General features: G+C 37.5%; 1 protein-coding gene across 2 annotated transcripts in view; it reads right to left on the reverse strand.

Annotated features, from left to right (window-relative positions):
* TRIP11 (thyroid hormone receptor interactor 11) overlaps positions 1 to 20,510 on the reverse strand; it is a 69,700-nt gene that overhangs the window by 17,133 nt on the left and 32,057 nt on the right. For both annotated transcript variants that reach the window (XM_010357490.2, XM_010357491.2), the window contains exons 11-16: positions 16,597 to 19,626; positions 14,560 to 14,700; positions 13,842 to 14,035; positions 9,612 to 9,775; positions 8,090 to 8,193; positions 3,445 to 3,544 (exon numbers count right to left, since the gene is read on the reverse strand). In XM_010357490.2, coding sequence (XP_010355792.2) covers positions 3,445 to 3,544; positions 8,090 to 8,193; positions 9,612 to 9,775; positions 13,842 to 14,035; positions 14,560 to 14,700; positions 16,597 to 19,626 — 3,733 coding nt within the window. The remainder of the gene's footprint in view (positions 1 to 3,444; positions 3,545 to 8,089; positions 8,194 to 9,611; positions 9,776 to 13,841; positions 14,036 to 14,559; positions 14,701 to 16,596; positions 19,627 to 20,510) is intronic.

Raw genomic sequence — 20,510 nt, forward strand, 5'->3', positions numbered from 1 at the left:
GGAACTAAATATGCCCTGTCTTATGATCACTGTTGTGCACCACTGTCTTCAATTACTAACCTGCGGGGTATCTACACTATGTGTCATTTCCTTAGCTAAACTCCTTAGAAAAGGGATACTATCTAGTATCTCGTACAGCACCTAATAGGAAGCCAAGCAGTTGGTTCTCATTAAATACTTAGTGCCTGATAAGCATCTGTCTTCATACTTTTCACACAAGGCCCAAAAATACTCTTAATTCATAACCACAGATGCACATACACACTCTTAAGAAATGACTGAAATTACCAACAGTCTACTGTTTCAATATTGGTGTTATTTGCAACAGCTCTCTTCTTCATGTGTTTGACCAGACTGAATCATCTCATCTCTGGTAGCAATGACATAATCAACCATTTTGAATAAAATACTTTTAAAAGTGAGCTTCCTATTCTTAATATTGTTTAAATGCTGAAACTGTGTATCAACTAATCATTAGTCTACAGATGCTTAGAAGTAAAACAATACTTCGTCTTTACAATTCAAGTCTCCATGTACTTTCTTCCAATAAAAGGCAATCTGTCTTTTTCAAAATTGTTTCTCCTGGCAAATACTTTTGCTGTCTGGCCAAGTTTTGTGTTAAAAATAAAGTACAGTATTACAACATCAATCAACATTTAAAGTACTTAATGATCTAGGAGAGAAAATATACAGTGATTCTTTTGAAACAAGTGAGCCAATAAAAGTTTTGTTTATATTATCGAATAAAGAGTGCAGCTTTGAGAAAATAAAATTGCATTTGTATTTAGAGATATAAAAGTGATATTAAAGCACTTAGGTAATACAAGAAAACAGATTGTTAAGAAGAGCTGTAAATGGCAAGAATGACTTAGAGACATAACAGAACCAACTGTCTCTTTACACCCCTTCCTGTCTGTGTAACACTGGCCTCCTGCCTGCCCTTTCAAATACCAGTTATACAAGCATAATCAGAGCTTTCTCTGTAGCTAATACTGATTCCACAAAATAAGTCCAAAGTTCATATACATTTACAATGAATATTAGTATTTTTTATATGAATAGGAACCTAGGCCACCTAAGCCTTATCATCTATAATCAAGAACATCTGAAAATATTCTACTAGTGAGGGCTTAAATGAGTGTCTGAACAAGTACTAAATACAGATTGAGTATCCCTTACCCAAAATGCTTGGAACCAGAAATGTTTCAGTTTTTGGATTTTTCAGACTTTGGAATATCTACATTATAGTACTACGAGCTGAGCATCCCTAATCCAAAAATCCAAAATCCAAAGTGCTCCAATAAGCATTTCTTTTGAGCATCATGTCAGCATTCAAAAAGTTTTAGACTTTGGAGCATTTCAGACTTTGGATTAGGGATGCTCAATCTGTATTTCAAGAACTCTGATAATATTTATTAACGACAATAAATCACAGAATTTTAAATTTACCATCAACTATTGGGAATTACTGAGGTAGGTGTCTAAAAGAGGATGCGGCCTTAGATATTATAATAGCATAACATATAGCATTGAGCTGTCACAAAGCAATGAGCTGGTTCACAGCACTGCTGTTTCATCTCCATCAGTCTAGCCCAACCTGAAGATTATCAATTCCCAGTGTGTCTCCTCTCAGTTGCCCATATGTCTTCCAGATAATGCTGTAGTTGCACTGGCCTTCAATCTAACTAGACTGTTTTCTTTTTTTTTTTTTTTTTGAGACGGAGTCTCGCTCTATCGCCCAGGCTGGAGTGCAGTGGCCGGATCTCAGCTCACTGCAAGCTCTGCCTCCCAGGTGTACGCCATTCTCCTGCCTCAGCCTCCCGAGTAGCTGGGACTACAGGCGCCGCCACCTCACCCGGCTAGTTTTTTGTATTTTTTAGTAGAGACGGGGTTTCACGGTGTTAGCCAGGATGGTCTCGGCCTCCCAAAGTGCTGGGATTACAGGCTTGAGCCACTGCGCCCGGCTAACTAGACTGTTTTCTAAATAAATACTGCTCTTGGTAAAGGCAACCATTTCAACATTAGGGCACAATACAGAAGATGTTACCATATTTTCAGGGGAAATTGGAGATATACAGAACAAAATACAAGTCAGACTATAAATAACCATTTTCCTGACAGAACTACAATAATATGGAAAGACCATGAATTATGGTAATAGGTAAAAAGATCGGAGTTCAAATCTTGCCTCTTTAATCCATAAAATGGAAGTAATACCACCTATTTTAGAGATGCTTATAAAAAGTAAATGATGAGAAGACTAAATACATAAATGTTATGTCAAATGTCCATAATAGACACTCAATATATAATTGTTTCCTTGCTGCCCATTTCCAGGCCCTCTATTAGATTTAGAGATCCTAGCCTGGCCAAGTCTTACAAGGTAGAAGACTTTTGGTTGGGTAGTAACTTGCCTCAGAATCAAGTCATTTTGAGGAAAATTCCTTCACATCTGTCTTTTTTTCTTTGTATTCCTAAAAATCTCCCCTCTCCTGTCTCCTACTGGATTTAGGCAAGCTTACTTTGGCTTGTCCTTTGGTGTCCATGCGTCAGTGGTTCCTGCTGGCTTGCCTCCCTAGTGTCTAAGTCACTGCTTCTGTTGTTGACAGTTCCTCTGCTGTACCATCTCCTATTTTTGCTTATTTCTAATTTCATGTTAGGGTGGTATGTATTTATTAATTACATGCCTTGTTACTATTGTGCCTAACCTAGACATCTAAAGTTGATGCATTTCTAGGCTCCATTATCACCTTTCCAATAACCTTGAATCATTACCTACTAAATGCAGCCCTAGAATAGTTCTGACTTCCTGGTTGCCTCTAAATCAGAGATGAAATGAGGATAATGCCATCTTTGTCAGCTGTTGGATTCAACAAAGCCCTGTAAGCCACCTGATCACTGAACCAATTAATAATCCTAAGCATAGGACATACTTTAGGGAATGGACAGGGTATATGAGACACTTTATAAACATCAAAAAATACATGATGTGCCTGTGGTAAAACACCATCTACAATCACAAAAATCTAGCTATACCCAGACGTTCATTCCACAGAAAGTTACTCTTTTATTTGAGAATTCTGCCTTCCCTAACAGATCAGATGGCTTTAGGTAAGATGCATGTGAACTGATAAGGGAGAAATCATATCCACAAAAAGTCCAATCAGTCCAATCGACCCCTGATGGTCAACAGGGTGACAGCCAACACAATGGCATTGCCTCAACATCCAGGAAAACTAACTGGACAGCCAGGGCCAACTTAATGACTCTGGTTTCACTAGGACCATACTTAAATTGAAGCAAATCAGTCAGGGAAGGTACAAATCGAAGTCACACATCAATGAAGTTGGTCTCAGTCAACTGTGCCAATTTATCACAGAAGACTACATTTGACTTAATATCAGTATTGTAGTGGGGGAAAAATGAAAAGAAAAAAAAACCTACTTTGTTTTTTAAGTTCTTCGATTTGTTCTTCTTTTACATCTAACTGTTCTGTAAGTCTTGATGCTGAATCCAATGCAGCATTTGCTTCATCCAAACGTTCCTGAGAAAGAAAACTTTATTAAAAAGAAGTATGCAAAAATTATTTCACAAATTAGAAGGCTGAGAGACATCTTAGAGTCAGCCTTTACATTTTGGCTGGTGAAGCTGCACCTCTATGACCTTGGGCAAATGTATCTAACCAGTAAGTATCACAGGCAGCACCCACATTCTTCTCAGTACAAAACTGCCTCATGCAGAGGAACTACATAAAAAGAGCAGATACCACTGAAAGACAACATGACAGAAGTTAAAAAAAAAACAATATAAACTACAAAAAAACAAAGATACAGAAAGTCCAGAAATACAGCAACAAAAGTTCTTCTCTTTTTAATTTTTGAAAGTCTCATAAAGTGATGCTTGATTATGACTTTGTTACTTTAATTTCCCTGACCACTACTAGCGAATTTGAGCATTACTTTTCATGTTTGTTTACACAGCAAGCTGGATCTGCCCTTCCGTGAAAACCTCTTAGGATACATTGCCCAAGATTTTGCTAAGTTGTATTTCTCCTGTCCGTCTGTAAAAGCACCTTGTATAGTAGATATGAAACTTTTTCACCTCTGCTACACAAATATCGTTACCATATCTGCCATTTTTCTACTGACTCTATGATGTCTTTTGTCATGTAAACATTTTAAATACTATATAGTCAAACGTGTTCTACTTTATTTTACAGCTTCTTAAGTTTTAGTCTTGGTTAGGATCCTCCTTGCCCTTAGAATGTACATGCAGTCTTCCAGATTTTATTACAAGATATTTTGTAATATATTTACATCTTTAACACAGTGTTTCTTAATGGGAGCGACTTTGACATTCCTTGCCCAATAAATGCCATCTATCCCCAGATAATCAGCACCACTCCCAGTTGAGAATCCCTGCTTTAATATAACTAGACTTTACTTTTGTTTATGGTATAAGATGATGGTCTGCTTTTTCTTTCCTTCCTTCCTTATGGACAGCTGGTTTTATTAACATTGTTAATTAGATAAGCTATCCTTTTTCTCATTAAATTAATTTAGGTTTTAGCTTCAAATTCTCAAATACATCCTGGGCTCTATTTCTGGATTCTCCTTAATCCACTAATCTAGTCAATATTATATCGATTTATGGCTCTATTATGATATCTAGTAGGCAGATCTCTCCTCACTGCATTATTTCTCATAATTTTCCTGGCTATTCTCAAGTATTCTCCCATGTAAATTTAAGGTCAAGTTTTGCCATCTTCAATCAGTGTGATAGCCTTTTTACTGTGTGTCATCTTGGATAGGCCACAGTCCCCAGTTATTCAATCAAACATAATCTAGATGTTGCTGTGAAGGTATTCTGCAAATGTAATCAAAGCCCTTAATCAGTTGAATTTAAGAAAGGCACATTATTCTGGATAATCTGGGTGGGCCCGATTGAAGCAGTTTTAAAGTTCTTAAAAGCCAGGGTTTAGGCTTCCCCCTAAAAGAGAAGAAATTCCTTCTTTGGACCGCAGCTTCCGCCTGTGCCTATGGAGTTCCATCCTGCTTGTGACTTTCCTTTCCTGGCTGCCTGTGGACAACAGCTTTGGCCCATGCCTGTTGAGTTCCAGCCTGCCTTTGATGTGGTCTTCCCATCTTGACTGCCAACCCAACAAATTTCAGACTTGCTTAGCCAGCCCCTACAATCATATAGCAAATTCCTTGTAATGAATTGCATGTGTGTATCCATATACATCACATATATAAATTTGATACATATACATACACACCCTACTGATTATGCTTTTAGAGGATGAACCCTGATTGATTTATAGAGTGACTGAAATTAAAAATTTTAAATAAAATATTTACTATTCAAAAATCCACAAAACTAAATTTAGTGTGAAGGAAATTTAAACTTTCAAATGATTTTTAACCCCACAGCATTTGTACTTATAAGGTTATTAAAGCTTAAATCTACACTTAGACTTTTTCCAAAATCAGCATTTAGATTTTGTTATTCTTTCTACCAATAGTTTGGTTTTTATTTAATTAATTACAGCTTTTACTTTTATTAATTCCCTCAGTTTCTTCTCATTTATTTTGTTGTTCTTTTAAATGTATATTACATTTTAAATTTTAAAAAATAAAACTAGTTTTAAAAGAAGATTTGGCTGGGTGCTGTGACACATGCCTATAGTCCCAGCTAGTCAAGAGGCTGAGGCAGGAGGATTGCTTGAGACCAGAAATGCAAGGCTGTAGTGCACTATTATGATCACACTGGTGAAGAGCCACTGCATTCCAGCCCGAGAAACATAGCAAGATTTCATCTCTAATTAAAATAAGAAAAAAATGACAAGCATAGAGGCTCACACATGTAATTCCAACACTTTGTGAGGCCAAGACAGGAGGATTGTTTGAGCCCAGGAGTTTCAGACCACCCTGGGCAACAAAGCAAGACTCTGTCTCTGAGAAAAAAGAGAAGAAGATCTGGACTTCCATTCTAGCAGTTCCACAGACTGTATACTCTGGATCCACTAGAAACTGCTAAGCATGTTGGATAAAACGCATCTTTTTAAATGTGTTAATGAGCTGACAAGAAAGTAAGTATAAATGGTCAATAAACATATTAAAAGATGCTTGACCTCACTGGTAATTAGGGAGGTGCAAATTAAAACCACAGGAAGACAGCCCTTCTGCTATGGCTTGAATATATCCCCACAAGTTCATGTGCTGGAAGCCTGATTCCCAATATGGCGGTATTGGGAGGTAGGGCCTGATGGGAGGTGTTTGGTTCATGGGGGCACCACTCTCATGAGTAGATTAATGTCCTTATTGTGGAAGTGGGTTCATAATCAAGGGAGTAGGTTCCTTACAAGAGAAGGAGTTTGGCCCCCTCTTGCTCTCTCGTCTCACCCTCTCTTTGCCATGGGATGATGTAGCAAGGAGGTTTACCAGTTGCTGGCACCTTAATCTTGGATTTCCCAGCTTCCAGAACCTGTGAACTACTAAGTTGCTGCTCATTATAAATAATCCAGTCTGTGGTGTTCTATCGTATTAGCACAAAATGAACTAAGACACTTCCTATCCATCAGATTGGCAAAAACTTTCAAAGTCTGATAACGTCAAGTGTTGACAAGGATATAAAACAAGAACTCATGTGCACTACTAGTGGGAGTAAATTAGCACAACCACTTCAGACAACAATTAACCATCATCTAATAAAGCTGAAGCTGTCATATATATCCTATAACTCAGCAATTCCAATCAAGATATACATCTAAAGAAAACTTCTTGTATGTATAGAAGATATCTGAAATACCCTTTATTAATAAAATGTGTAAATTATATATTAATGCAATGCATACAGAAGTGAAAATAACGAACCACCTACATACACTAACACACAGTAATATGACTGAATCTCATAAACACTATGGTAAGTTTTTTAAAAAAGCAAGTCTCAGCCGGGCGCAATGGCTCATGCCTGTAATCCCAGCACTTTGAGAGGCTGAGGCGGGTGGATCACGAGGTCAGGAGATCGAGACCATCCTGGCTAACATGGTAAAACCCTATCTCTACTAAAAATACAAAAACTTAGACGGGTGTGGTGGCAGGCGCCTGTAGTCCCAGCTACTCGGGAGGAGAATGGCATGAACCTAGGAGGCGGAGCTTGAAGTGAGTGGAGATTGCACCACTCCACTCCACTCCAACCTGGGCGACAGAGCGAGACTCTGTCTCCAAAAAAAAAAAAAAAAAAGTTTCTCCTAAATCTAAAAGCACGTTATTTTGGTGTTCTATCTTTTCATAGGGGTTCCTTTTTATTTATTCCTTATATATAATTTTTGTATGTATGAAATGTAGCATGTAATAGAAAAATCTTTTAAAGGATGATGTTATTATATAAAAGAAAAAGATTTAATGGGATTATATATATTGTTTTAATCCATGTGAAATAGAGTGCTCAGTAAATTTTGTTGAAAAAAGAAAATTACACGCCAGGTGCAGTGGCTCTCGCCTGTAATCCCAGCACTTTGGGAGGCTGAGGTGGTGGGCGGATCACCTGAGGTCAGGAGTTCAAGACCAGCATGACCAACATGGTGAAACCCCCATCTCTATTAAAAATACAAAATTAGCTGGGTATGGTGGTGCATGCCTGTAATCCCAGCTACTTGGGAGGCTGAGGCTTGAATCCAGAAGGCAGAGGTTGCAGTGGGCTGAGATCACGTCACTGAACTCCAGCCTGGGTAACAAGAGTGAAACTCCGTCTCAAAAAAAAAAAAAAAAAAAAAAAAAAAGAAAATTATAAAGTTAAAATAAGCTGGGTGTTTTTTTTTTTTCCTCAGAGATCTCTAAAATACCTATATATGCCAAAAAATTTAAATGTCCTATCATCTTCCATTTGCTGTGTCTATTTTAAACTATGACACCTTAGGGAAATCCTGGGTATCCTGTTCACTGTCAGGCTGCAGCAGAGGGCTGGATTCAGGGTAGAAAATTTACTAAATGAACAGTTTAGGAGATTATTTCCAAGACAAAGACTCTACAAGTAACTGTTTCATGAATAATAAAACCTACAACAGAAAACTATTTTGTCCTACCTGTAATGATATCACTTTTCCTTCCAGATTTTCTGCCTTTTTCTTCCATTCAGCTATAAGCTGTTTCTGCTTTTCGAGTTCAGCAGAATACATAGCTTTTTCCTCTAAAGAGAAAAGAAAGTTACATTAGTATTTTGCAATTGTGATAAACTAGAATGTTAAGCCATTTGAAATTTTAATAATCTAATGAAAACAGTTCAAGTGTCTCAAACAGAAAAGAATATATGCTTTAGTGATGACGTTAAGTAGTACTAAAGTAATGAGATCACTTTCTTCTGCCTAAACACTTCTCCATCTTGTCCATCTTGCAGATTCTTCTCTCCCTTCATAACTCTACTCAAGTATTTCTTCTTTGGTAATGCTTTCTCTATAGTCTCAGTTCCACACTGCTTTGTATACGTACCCACTCTAATAATACATTATACTGTAAAGCAGACCTCAAGAATTTGTTTTTTTTTTTTTTGAGATGGAGTCTCGATCTGTCACCCAGGCTGGAGCGCAGTGGTGTCATCTTGGCTCACTTACTGCAACCTCCGCCTCCCGGGTTCAAGCAATTCTCCCTGCCTCAGTCTCCTGAGTAGCTGGGATTATAGGCGTCTGCCACCACGCCTGGCTGATTTGTGTATTTTTAGTAGAGACGGGGTTTCACCACGTTGGCGAGGCTGGTCTTGAACTCCTGACCTCAGGTGATCTGCCCGCCTTTGGCCTCCCAAAGTGCTGGGATTACAGGCATGAGCCACCATGCCCGACAAAAATTCTTATATCTAAAATTTAAGATTTCAACCCCGAAGAGACACAGAGGTACAAATTTAAAGTTTTGCTTAGGCACAAAACTACAAGTCCCTGTTACTTCCTCATTCTCATATTCCCTAATCACCTCCCCCAACTAGCAGTTAATTTACTGCCAATAATTACTGAATGCACAAATACACAAATGGATGGATGAACAATCTAAAGTGAGTAAATGTAAGGATAGGAGGTAGAATGTGAAAAGGTATATTTGGTTCTCAGGGTAGAACTGCTTGGGTTACTATTATTGTGTCTCCAAAAACGTACCTTCCATATGGACTAGAAAAATGAAGTTACCTCAAAGCATAGACGAATTGCTATGAACATGTGAATCACTATTTCAAAGAACAGTAATTAATGATTATCTGAAGTAGGTTCAACCTCCAGCCCTTATCTTAAAACCTAACTATTCTTTGTATGTACGCATCTCTCTTTCTTTGTATTCTCCTCTTTATTACTTGATCATCTTTCCTTGTATTTCCTCAACTCTCACCTCTCACTGGTAATAGGATACTAAAACAAATTTTTAATCATTACTAAATAAAGTTTGTTTTCTTGTCTTAATTGTAAAAAGAGTCTAAATTAACTTTTTGATGGCTACTCACCCTTCCCCTCTAACAGTAGGTAACCTTTCAGAGATTTCCCCATGCCTCATCTAAAACAGGTCTCAAATTAGGCAAAATTACCAGTAACTACAATTTTTCTTCATTGAAAGAGTGACCATAGAGCTTACCTTGTTGGAAATGCTCTAGTACCATCTGCAGGTTGGCCAGTGACAGAGCATACTGCTTTACTTGTTCCTGAGAGACAGAAAGCTGCAGCGCAGTTTCATCCCTTTGCTTGGAGACTACATTCAATTGTTCTTGCAATGACTCTACCTGCACACTGGCTTGATGGCTTCAAACAAAAAGAATAAAAGTCAAACTACTTCTATCTATTTAGATACTTTAAGAAGAAGAAGCCACCTTCCCTACATCTTATTGCTTTATTTTATTTCATTTTTTTGAGACAGTGCCTCGCTGTCACCCAGGCTGGAGTGCAGTAGTGCAATCACAGCTCACCGCAACCTCCGCCTTTCATGTTCTAGCGATTCTCCTGCCTCAGCCTCCTGAGCAGCTGGGGTTACAGGTGCCCACCACCATGCCCCGCTAAATTTTGTATTTTTAGTAGAGATGGGGTTTCACCATGTTGGCCAGGCTGGTCTCAAACTCCTGACCTCAGGTGATCTACTCACCTTGGCCTCCCAAAGTGCTGGGATTACAGGCGTGAGCCACCGTGCCCGGCCTCTTATTCCTTTAAAATCAAGTTAGATTTCAAAGTATTTAGATACTTTAATAAGATGAAACATCCTCCCTACATTTTTTATTATGGTAAAATATACAGAAAATTTACCATTTTAACCAGTTTTAAGTGTACAGTACAGTGGCATTAAGTACTTTCACACTGTTGTACAACCACCACCACCATCCATCTCCAGAACTTTTCTGACCATCTCAAACTGAAACTCCATACCCATTAAATAGTAACTCCCCTTTCCCTTGAAAACTACTATCCTACTATCTATCTCTGCTAATGTGATCTTCTCTACACTTTACTGCATTAAATTCAAGTTAAATTTCAAAGAAACTTGAAGAGTTCTTCTGGTACTTGTTGCCCTGCTTTTGTAAATTCAATCACCCTTCCTGTGAAAGTGACTTTGAACAAATGGCAGTCCTTTTAAAGACTAAGAAATAAGTTAAATAAGAAAAGTCAGCAAAATAAAAATGTAGGCCAGGTGAGGTGGCTCTCACGTGTAATCCCAACCCTTTGGGAGGCCAAGGCAAAAGGACTGCTTGAGCCCAGGAGTTTGAGGCTGCACTGAACTATGATCACACCACTGTACTCTAGCCTGGGTGACAGAGTGAGATCCTGTCTCTAAAAAATACAAATAAAAGAAAAATGTGCAAATGAATAGCCTGCTAAATATATTTGAAGATATATTATGAAAAATAAATTTGTACTTCCAGGCTAAAACTCTAAAACTCATGATATGTTTTGTAAGGAACCCCAGAAGTCATTTTGTCCAGCTCCCAATTTAATACAAAATGGATTCTATGACACTCCCTTGCCTTTGACCCCTTTGCATTCACGGTGAACTCACAACTTTCCAAAGGCTATCCCACTGATGAAATGCTCTGAATATCAGTTATCTTTTATTATCATCTTTCTTTCTGCCTATATTAAACACAATAACCTCTATCTCTGACTACAGAGATTCCTAAGAAGTAGATACAGATATAGCACCTATCTGGACTTATGTCACTGGTGTACTTCCTGAATGTATAATGATTACATTCAAAATACTGCAATAGTCTCCCAGGGGTTTTAATTTCTGTTTAAATTTTTATTCAAGAGCAGCCCATTAAAGCTCATTAGGATCAACTCATTTTGAAGAGACTTTACCCATTAGCACCCTCTTGTGGAAAGAGTGTAAGCTGGTCATCAGAAGGTCTAAACTCAGCTCCCAAATATCTCTGGACCTTATTCAACTTTGCTGGTTAGCAGTCACTCAAAGGGTGACTGTAGGAATGAAAGGGGGATGAGTTATGATGGCACTCTAAAAGTTAATAAATACCAGGTGTTACTACTGTTAAGTAAGGGCTCACACCACCGTAATCTGGTTTGTACATCTGAGTTACTCATACAACAAGTTATTTACTGAATAGCTATTAAACTCTGTGTAATATATGTTATGCGACAGGTAGAAAATGAATGGGCCCATTCCTACCTCCCAGTGACTTTACATTTCATTGAGTGGGAAACAGTATAGGATATGTCAACAAATACCTGTACCCTAAATTAAAATATAAGTGCCCTCAAACTACAAGACTCAAACTAAGTATTATGCAAGTTTAAAGGAAAAACATCACACCCGGAAGGTTTGTTTTTGGACATGACAAGTGGGGTGCTAAATAAAGCACCTTTTAGGAAGAAATGGAATTGAAGAATAGGCAAGATTCACAGAACAACTTGCTGGGGATCAGGTTCACTCTTCAGGCAGAAGAAGGCATATGAAAAGAAAAAGCAGAAGAAAAAGATATCGGAAAACAGTGGCTCTATCTGAGAAAGTGAGTAACACAGTTTGGCTGCATGTAGCTGACAATGTGAAAAAAGGCTAAGGTGGTAGGATCCTGGGACCATCCTTGAGTCAAGACCAGTTTTTGAAAAAAGGAGCAACAAGATCACAGCTCTAATATAAGGAAGGTTATTCTGGAAGTTATTATGAAAAATAAACGAAAAGTGCAGAGACTAGAAACTATTTTAATTAAGAGAAAATAAGGGCTTGAAAAGTGCAAAAAAAGAATGAGAATATAGAATGTTACAGCGTTTCTGCCAAAGTGAAACATACAGCCAAATGATCACTCACTGTTTTAATCCCCGTTTTAAACAAGTTTTCCAGCTGAGTCTGAAGGTATAATAATACACTCTGCAAAGGTGGGGTAGGGGTTAATTCTCAGGAATATTGACTCTACTGGCCTATAATCTCTTTGCAGACAGATAGAAACTATTATCTCATTTTATCTCCCTTTGGGTCATAAATAGCAAAAAGATAAATATATGCATATACAACTAATAGGAATACAAATGGACATAATTTTTTGTAAAATAATTTGGCAGTATAATCTCAGAAGTTTTAAAATGCTTCTTGATCTAGAAGTGCCATTTCTCAAAATTTAACACTAAGGATATAATCTGTCATCAACAAAAAATTCATGGCTTGGGATATGACAACACTCAGTGATTTTGAAAAGTTGTAACATAATAAATGACTGGGTTAATCATGGCAAATCCAAATAATGGCACATTATGTAGCCATAAAATATTGCAAACATACATGGCTTAACATGTACTGACATTCGTATTATTGATAGAAACAGGTTACAAAACCGTGTATTATAATCTCAGTTTTGCTTTAAAAAGGGTTTATAATATATACACACAGACATGAAAGTATAAAAAGGCGGCCGGGCGCGGTGGCTCAAGCCTGTAATCCCAGCACTTTGGGAGGCCGAGACGGGTGGATCACGAGGTCAGGAGATCGAGACCATCCTGGCTAACACGGTGAAACCCCGTCTCTACTAAAAAATACAAAAAGCTAGCCGGGCCAGGTGGCGGGCGCCTGTAGTCCCAGCTACTCGGGAGGCTGAGGCAGGAGAATGGCGTAAACCCGGGAGGCGGAGCTTGCAGTGAGCTGAGATCCGGCCACTGCACTCCAGCCCGGGCGATAGAGCGAGACTCCATCTCCAAAAAAAAAAAAAAAAAAAAAAAAAAGAAAGTATAAAAAGGCACACAAGAAGATTATCTCTGGGCATGTAGGGCTCTGTGTGATTTGTGTGATTTTCCTAAACATGAAAAATATAACCTTTCTATAACTAAAAAAAAACAGGAAAAAAATTTTATTGAGAGAAATAAAAATCTAAAATATATAAACAGGGACCGGGTCACGCAAGAGTGCTAATAACCCAGTTAATTTTTCATACTGACCTTGGTCTCTACTTTTCTACTTCCTTTACTCTCTTCCTTCTAATATCCACACCCTATTCAACTTTAAATCATTTGATGAAAAATAAAACCACATAAATAGTTATTTGGGAGTTGGACAGAGCCAATTAAAATCAGTCAGAATTTCAAACTGTACTCCTAAAATGGTATGGTAAGAGGCAATGATCTAGGGTGATGGACAAGACACACAGAGTTTGAATGCCAGATCTGCTTAAGAGTCACAGCCTCAAGTGTGAAACCCCCACACACTGTTTGTGCCTACCTTGGGCAGGTTATTAAATCTCTTTACCTTCAGTTTCTTCATCCATAAAATACAGATAATGAATTTTGCAAGGATGAGCTAACATACAAAAAATACTTACTGAGTCTGATATTTAAGAAGTGTTCAGTTAAAGTTAATGCAAAAAAATGAAAAAATTACCTTGCATTTTCCATTGCATTAGAGGATGAAACTAGCTTTTCCTCCAATACTGTGACTTTCTTTCTCAGTTTAGCCTCTCTATCTTCTGCAGCCAAAGCTTCACGGGTATAAGAATCTTCTGATTCTAAAAGATGATTACGCAATCTCTCTAGCTCCTGGTTTGACCGAAATTCTTTGTCACGTAAACGTTGAACCTGTAGAGAACATTATTTTTCTTCTACAAAATGCTCCCTTACCCCACTACAAACCATTGTCATCAAATCTTTTTCCCATTATTGAAGTGTATTAATTATATACCAATTTCTCATACTGCAAAATGTATTTATGCTAGGAAAAAAATACCTTGAAATCATCTTGAATATGCATCTGGAAGCTTTACTTCGCAAAATTTAATTTCCTGTGGCTATAATGGAAAATGGAATTACAAAATTCTTTCTGTATAAAGTACTCTTTGTGACAGGCCACTTTTTCAGCAAATCTCATTTTTTTCATACTATATGGGTGGGCAATTTTTCTTATATCTGAGATATGCCATGGTTTTCACTTTTGAAGACTGAAATAAAATGCACCATGGGAGATTAAAATTTTACTACTGCACAGCAGAGGAAGACTAAGAAAAATCACTTAAGAGAGAAATTCATTTTCATTGGTCATCTTTCCAGTTCTCTTAATAGTTATTAAACTTGTTGATTCAAATTCCTTTAAAGTGAAAGTATACCTCATTCTGTAGGGCAGTATTTTCCATTTGTTTTTGTTTCAGGGCCAACATGACTTGGTCTCTCTCCTGTTGAAACACAACTGTCTTCTCCTGCATTGATTTAACTGCGTTTAAAAGCTGATTTAACTCTCCAGTCTTGCCCTTTTGGAAAGAAAAAATTTTAGCTTTAAAAACACACACACACACATATTTTAAAAGAGATATTTTCTTCATTAAATTATTAAGTCATTTAATTTTTAAATCGGGAACTGGCAAATGAAGTTAAATCACTTTGTAGCTTATGCCGGGCAGCATGTAGTGTTCAAGAAGTGCTAGTTGAATATTTTGTTTTGCCTATCATCTCTTTTCAAAATTTCTGCCACTAAAAGGATAGAAATCACAGCAAAAAGGCACTACCAAACAAGCCCTACACAGCACCCTATACACCACTGAACAAGCCCTACAGAGCACCCTATACACCACCAAACAAGCCCTACACAGCACCCTATACACCACAGAACAAGCCCTACACAGCACCCTATACACTAACGAACAAGCCCTACACAGCACCATCATATAGTACAGTATAGTATATAGTGTAACAGGAAATCCCCAATAATTCTTTCTAAAATGAATTGTATATAAAAATTTAAATATTATCAAAAGTTATATATAGTATAGTATATAGTGTAACAGGGAATCCTCAATAATTCTTACTAAAATGAACTGCATATAAAAATTTAAATATTATCAAAAGCTACTGGCACTATCCATATAACTGCTATGACCTCCTGTTATATATGGCTGAATAAACCAATAAGGTCAAAACATACCCAAAGTCACATCAGTGACAGAACTGGGATTAGAATATTTACTGAGCCTATTATGAGAAAAGTATTACCCATGGCTAATACTTTTCAAATTCCAGGTTGTGACTAATCAATTCATAAAAATCAATTTAATGAGTCATTCAGCACATTTTCTTATTATTTTTTAGAAATTTCTAACTGAATGTGCTACCTGAATAGTACATTCTTTTTTTTTTTTTTTTTCTCTCTTTTTCTTTTTTGTTGAGACAGAGTCTTGTTCTGTCACCCAGGCTGGAGTGTAATGGCGTGATCTCAGCTCACTGCAACTTCTGCCTCCCGGGTTCAAGTGATTCTCCTGCCTCAGCCTCCCGAGTAGCCGGGATTGCCCACCACCATGCCCGGCTCATTTTTTGTACTTTTTTTTTTTTTTTTTTTTTTTTTTTGAGAAGGAGTCTCGCTCTGTCACCCAGGCTGGAGTGCAGTGGCCAGATCTCAGCTCACTGCAAACTCCGCCTCCCGGGTTTACGCCATTCTCCTGCCTCAGCCTCCCGAGTAGCTGGGACTACAGGCGCCCGCCACCTCGCCCGGCTAGTTTTTTGTATTTTTTTAGTAGAGACGGGGTTTCACTATGTTGGTCAGGCTGGTCTCAAACTCCTGACCTCAGGTGATCCACCCACCTTGGCCTCCCAAACTGCTGTGATTTCAGGCATAAGCCACCACGCCCAGCCAGCACATTCTTTTTCAAACAGGTATCAAACGTAGTAAGAGCAATTTCTGGTTCCTGAAACTTTTCAGTTACACACACACACACTCTTACTGTGTCACGATGTAAAATGTATTTTTTACTGCAGATGGTTAAAGATGTATGTGTGTTTCACAGTGCTTTCCTTATATATAAGAATCTCTAAAATGTTAACAGCTACTGAAATATACCTAAAATTTGATTAAATTGAAGTGACTTCAAAATTCTCTCGACACACTTGTTTTCTAAAGAAAAATATTAAGTACTACTTAGTAATCTGTAAAAAATTAATGTACTACCATAAGTATTTGGAAGTATCTAACAATTTGAGGGAGAACTTCCAGATGTCTCTGAGGAAAATTTATTTAGAATAAATCACACCTTGAAATAAATATTTCTAAATGAACAAATGCACAGTCCTCTTCAAAGACAATATAAATGAAATAACATTAAAAAAAGTCTCCTCCACCCCCAACTTACTTCTACAATACTCCATCCAGAACATACCTGTTCTTTCTCTTTCAATAGCTGTTCAAAAGCAAGAGCCTTCTCCTTCATTGAGTGGCACTCAAACTCTTTTTCTCGCAGCATCATAGAAAACTTCATGTTAGTCTCTTGTAACGCTTGATATTCTGTTTCCTTTCCCTTGGATGTTTCCACTATTTTTTCATTTTCTCCTTTTAGTTTGCCAATGTCCATCTCTAGAATTAATATTCTCTCCTTCAGGTTTGTTACTGCCTGCCTCAAAAGTTCGTTTTCATTTACTTTGTTAGTGAAATTTTCATTGGAAGAAAGTAGTTGATCACTTTTGGCTTTGATTAAGAGGTCTTTTTCCTTAAGTAACTTTTGCAAAACATCTTGTTTCTCCTTTAGCTGCTTGATTTCTGAATCGGTTTGTTCGTGTTCTTTTCTTTCTAGCTCTGAGGTGGCAGCAATCGAATCAGATAATCTGTGATTATTTTCCTGGAGAGTTCTAATTGTTGCATCTTTTTCCTGTAGTGATTTTCTTAGCTCTTCTACCTCTTGCTGAAGCAATTCAGAAGATTCACTCAATACATCAGACTTACTTGCTCTAAGAGACTCTGCAGATTGGGGAGTAAGCAATGATGCAGAAGACAGCTGGGGTGAAATAATATCAAGTTTTCCTAAAAGAAGATCCTTGGTATTGCAAAGCTGCCCAATGCTGTGCTGAACTTGTGCTAATTCCTGCCCAAAATTTTTGAGTTTGGTTTCATTCTGCTCATAACTTTGGATCAGGCCAGTATAGTCCACTTGTAATTTAGAATTATTATCACTGTCAACCAAAACCTGTGCCTGAAGTTGGTGAAGCTCTTCCTGAAGCTGGGCTGACTCGTGTTGCATATTTTGTACCGTGGTCATCACCTGCTGCTTCCACTCTTCCATTTTCTTTACTTGCTGTTTTAACTTGTCACGTTCCTGTAGAAGCTCCTCAAATTGATTACTATTAACACCTCCAGCCTCATTATCAGTGCTGGATGTTTGTAAAACTGCCAATAAAGTCTGACATTTCTGACTTAGAGCATCTATTTCGATGTCTTTTTCTCGAATGATACGTGACAAATTCTGAATAGTTTCTCTAAACATATCTTGGCCACTACTTTCAAATCTAGTAGACAATTTTTTATTTTCATCTTGCAGTTTGATGAGAGCTGCTTCCTTGGCAGCAACGATATCCATCATTTTGTGATATTCTGTTTTTAAATGGCTATTTTCCCTAGTCTTCTCATTCAAAACAGCGAATACCTTTTCTCTTTCCATAGCATAAGCCTGCAGTTGCTGTTGAAGGTAAACAACATCTTGAGTATAGGAAGTTGAAGAAATTCTAGCATGAAGAGCTTGTATCTCCAAGTCTTTCTGCTGAATAATCTGAGTTAGTTTACCAACTTCATCTTTGGATAACTGATCAATCTGTTTAGTTAAAGATATATTCTTTTCATTTAGAAGTTTAATCTCCAGTTCTCGCTCCTTTATTCCTTTCACTAATCTTTCCGTTTCAGCTTTAGATAAATCATGCTTTTCACTTCCATTTTCTATATTAAGGCTCTGAACTTTTGTTTCTTGAAAAATATCAGAGTTATCTGTTTGAATGTCCTGTCTTTCTTCATGCAACTGGGTTTTGATTTGTTCGATTGTTTTTTGCAAACTCTTAATTTCCTCATCTTTCTCTAAAAAGAGCTGGGTGTGTGTGGCGTTCATTTGCTCATGCTGGTATCTAAACTCATCCATTTCCTTCTTTTGCTCTTGTAAAGACTGAAGTAGTTGCATCTTACTCTGGTTTTGATCTTCAATTATCTTTTGATGATGTTTAATTTCCTCTTCAAGATGATCCTTGATCATGTTCAGTTGAGACACCTCAGATGCTAGTTCAGCAACACTATCAAGGGTTTTAGGGTCAGTCACAGGTGCGGTTCGACTCTGCTGTTCCCTGAGTCGTTCCAATTCTTCTTGCAGATGATTATTTTCTTCTTTCATGGATCCAAGACTTCGGTCCTTTTCCTCTATGGTCTGTCTTAAAATTTCATTTTTTCTTAAGGCCTGAGAATATTTATCCAATTCCTCCTGTAGCTTTGAACTTCTTTCTTGAAGCTTTTCAATAAAAATTTCTTTCTCCTTTATAAGTTGTGCCAACTGCCTCTGCTCTTCTAAACTAGATGACAAAATGTCCTTAGTTTCTTTATGGTCAGTATCCATTTGTTCAATATTCTTTTTGAGTTCTGCTATTTCCATGTCTTTCTTTTGATTGAGTTTAATTAAATGCTCATATTCCAGCTGTAAGGGAGAGGTATTCAAATTACGTGCATTTGACAGTTCTTCAATGGTTTTCTCATACTTGTTTGCTTCTTCCAATAGCCTCTTTTTAGCCTGACACAATTCTGCTTCTATCTCTCCTTTTTCCATTTTTAGAGTCTCCACAATAGTGTTTTTTTCCAGAGAAAGCTGATTGTTACTAGCAAGAGATTCTTCTAACTGATGCCTCACATCTTCACATGCTAAAACTAACTTTTCATTCTCCATTTTGACATCAAAAGCTACTTTCTTTAAATTTTCATTGAGCTGTTCTAATTCTGAAAGATTTTGCTTTAAGTTTCTAACTTCAGCTTCTCTTTCTTTAAGTAAGGTATCCTTAAAATTACTATTAGAGTCTTGATTTAGAGACTGAGTTAACTCATTCCTTATTCTAGAAAGCTCCTCCTCATTTTGTCTAATACGCTCCTTAAGTTCTAAATTCTCCTTCTGGATGCTTACATTACTTTCTTGTGATTTATTTAGCTGATCTACTAAATTTTCTGCTTTGTCCTCAAGTTTCTGCTTGGTTAAATGTAAATCATTTAGGGCCACTTCACTTTGAAGTAGCTTTTCTTTCTGTACATCTAACTCTTTAGTAATGTCCATTTTATCATCTTCAAGTTGATGAACTCTCTTTTTTTCATCATTTAGATCTTGTTTCAGTTTACTGATGATGCTATCTACTTCATTTTGTTGCTTGGATAGCTGATCTTTTATCAAAATCATGTGCTGAAAGAAAAATTTGCATGGTGACTTTACAACATGTTCTCATTTTACTACTTAAAGAAAATTTTATAAAATCTCATACATAATAGAAGAATAATCCTCAGATATTTCCAATCCTTCTTCAAAACATTGTTTTTCTATCAAAACACCCACTGCAAAATTACTTATTACTATTTTACAGCAAATCCATCTTGCCATTTTTTTTTTTTTTTGAGACGGAGTTTCGCTCTTGTTGCCCAGGCTGGAGTGCAATGGCATGATCTTGGCTCACTGGAACCTCCACCTCCCAGGTTCAAGCAATTCTCCTGCCTCAACCTCCCGAGTAGCTGGGATTACAGGCATGCGCCACTACACCCGGCTAATTTTGTATTTTTAGTAGAAATGGGGTTTCTCCATGTTGGTCAGGCTGGTCTCAAACTCCTGACCTCAGGTGATCTACCTGCCTAGGACTCCCAAAGTGCTGGGATTACAGGCATGAGCCACCACGCCCGGCCCCATCTTGTCATTTTTTAAAGCATTTTAGGGATAAGAATTTAAAACCAAAGATGGTAAATAGAATTTTTCTTTTTTTTTGAGACGGATTCACTCTATTGCCCAGGCTGGAGTGCAGTGGCATGATCTCAGCTCACTGCAATCTCTGTCTCCTGGATTCAAGCAATTCTCTGCCTCAGCCTCCTCAGTAGCTGGGATTACAGGCATCTGCCACCATGCCCAGCTAATTTTTTGTATTTTTAGTAGAGATGGGGTTTCACCATCTTGACCAGGCTGATCTTGAACTCCTGACCTCATGATCCACCCGTCTCCACCGCCCAAAGTGCTAGGATTACAGGCGTGAACCACCACGCCAGGCACGTTGTTTATTTTTAACTCTACACTAGAGTAAGAGT

This window comes from Rhinopithecus roxellana, chromosome 5 (genome assembly GCF_007565055.1).
Source record: "Rhinopithecus roxellana isolate Shanxi Qingling chromosome 5, ASM756505v1, whole genome shotgun sequence".
Classification (NCBI taxonomy): domain Eukaryota; kingdom Metazoa; phylum Chordata; class Mammalia; order Primates; family Cercopithecidae; genus Rhinopithecus; species Rhinopithecus roxellana.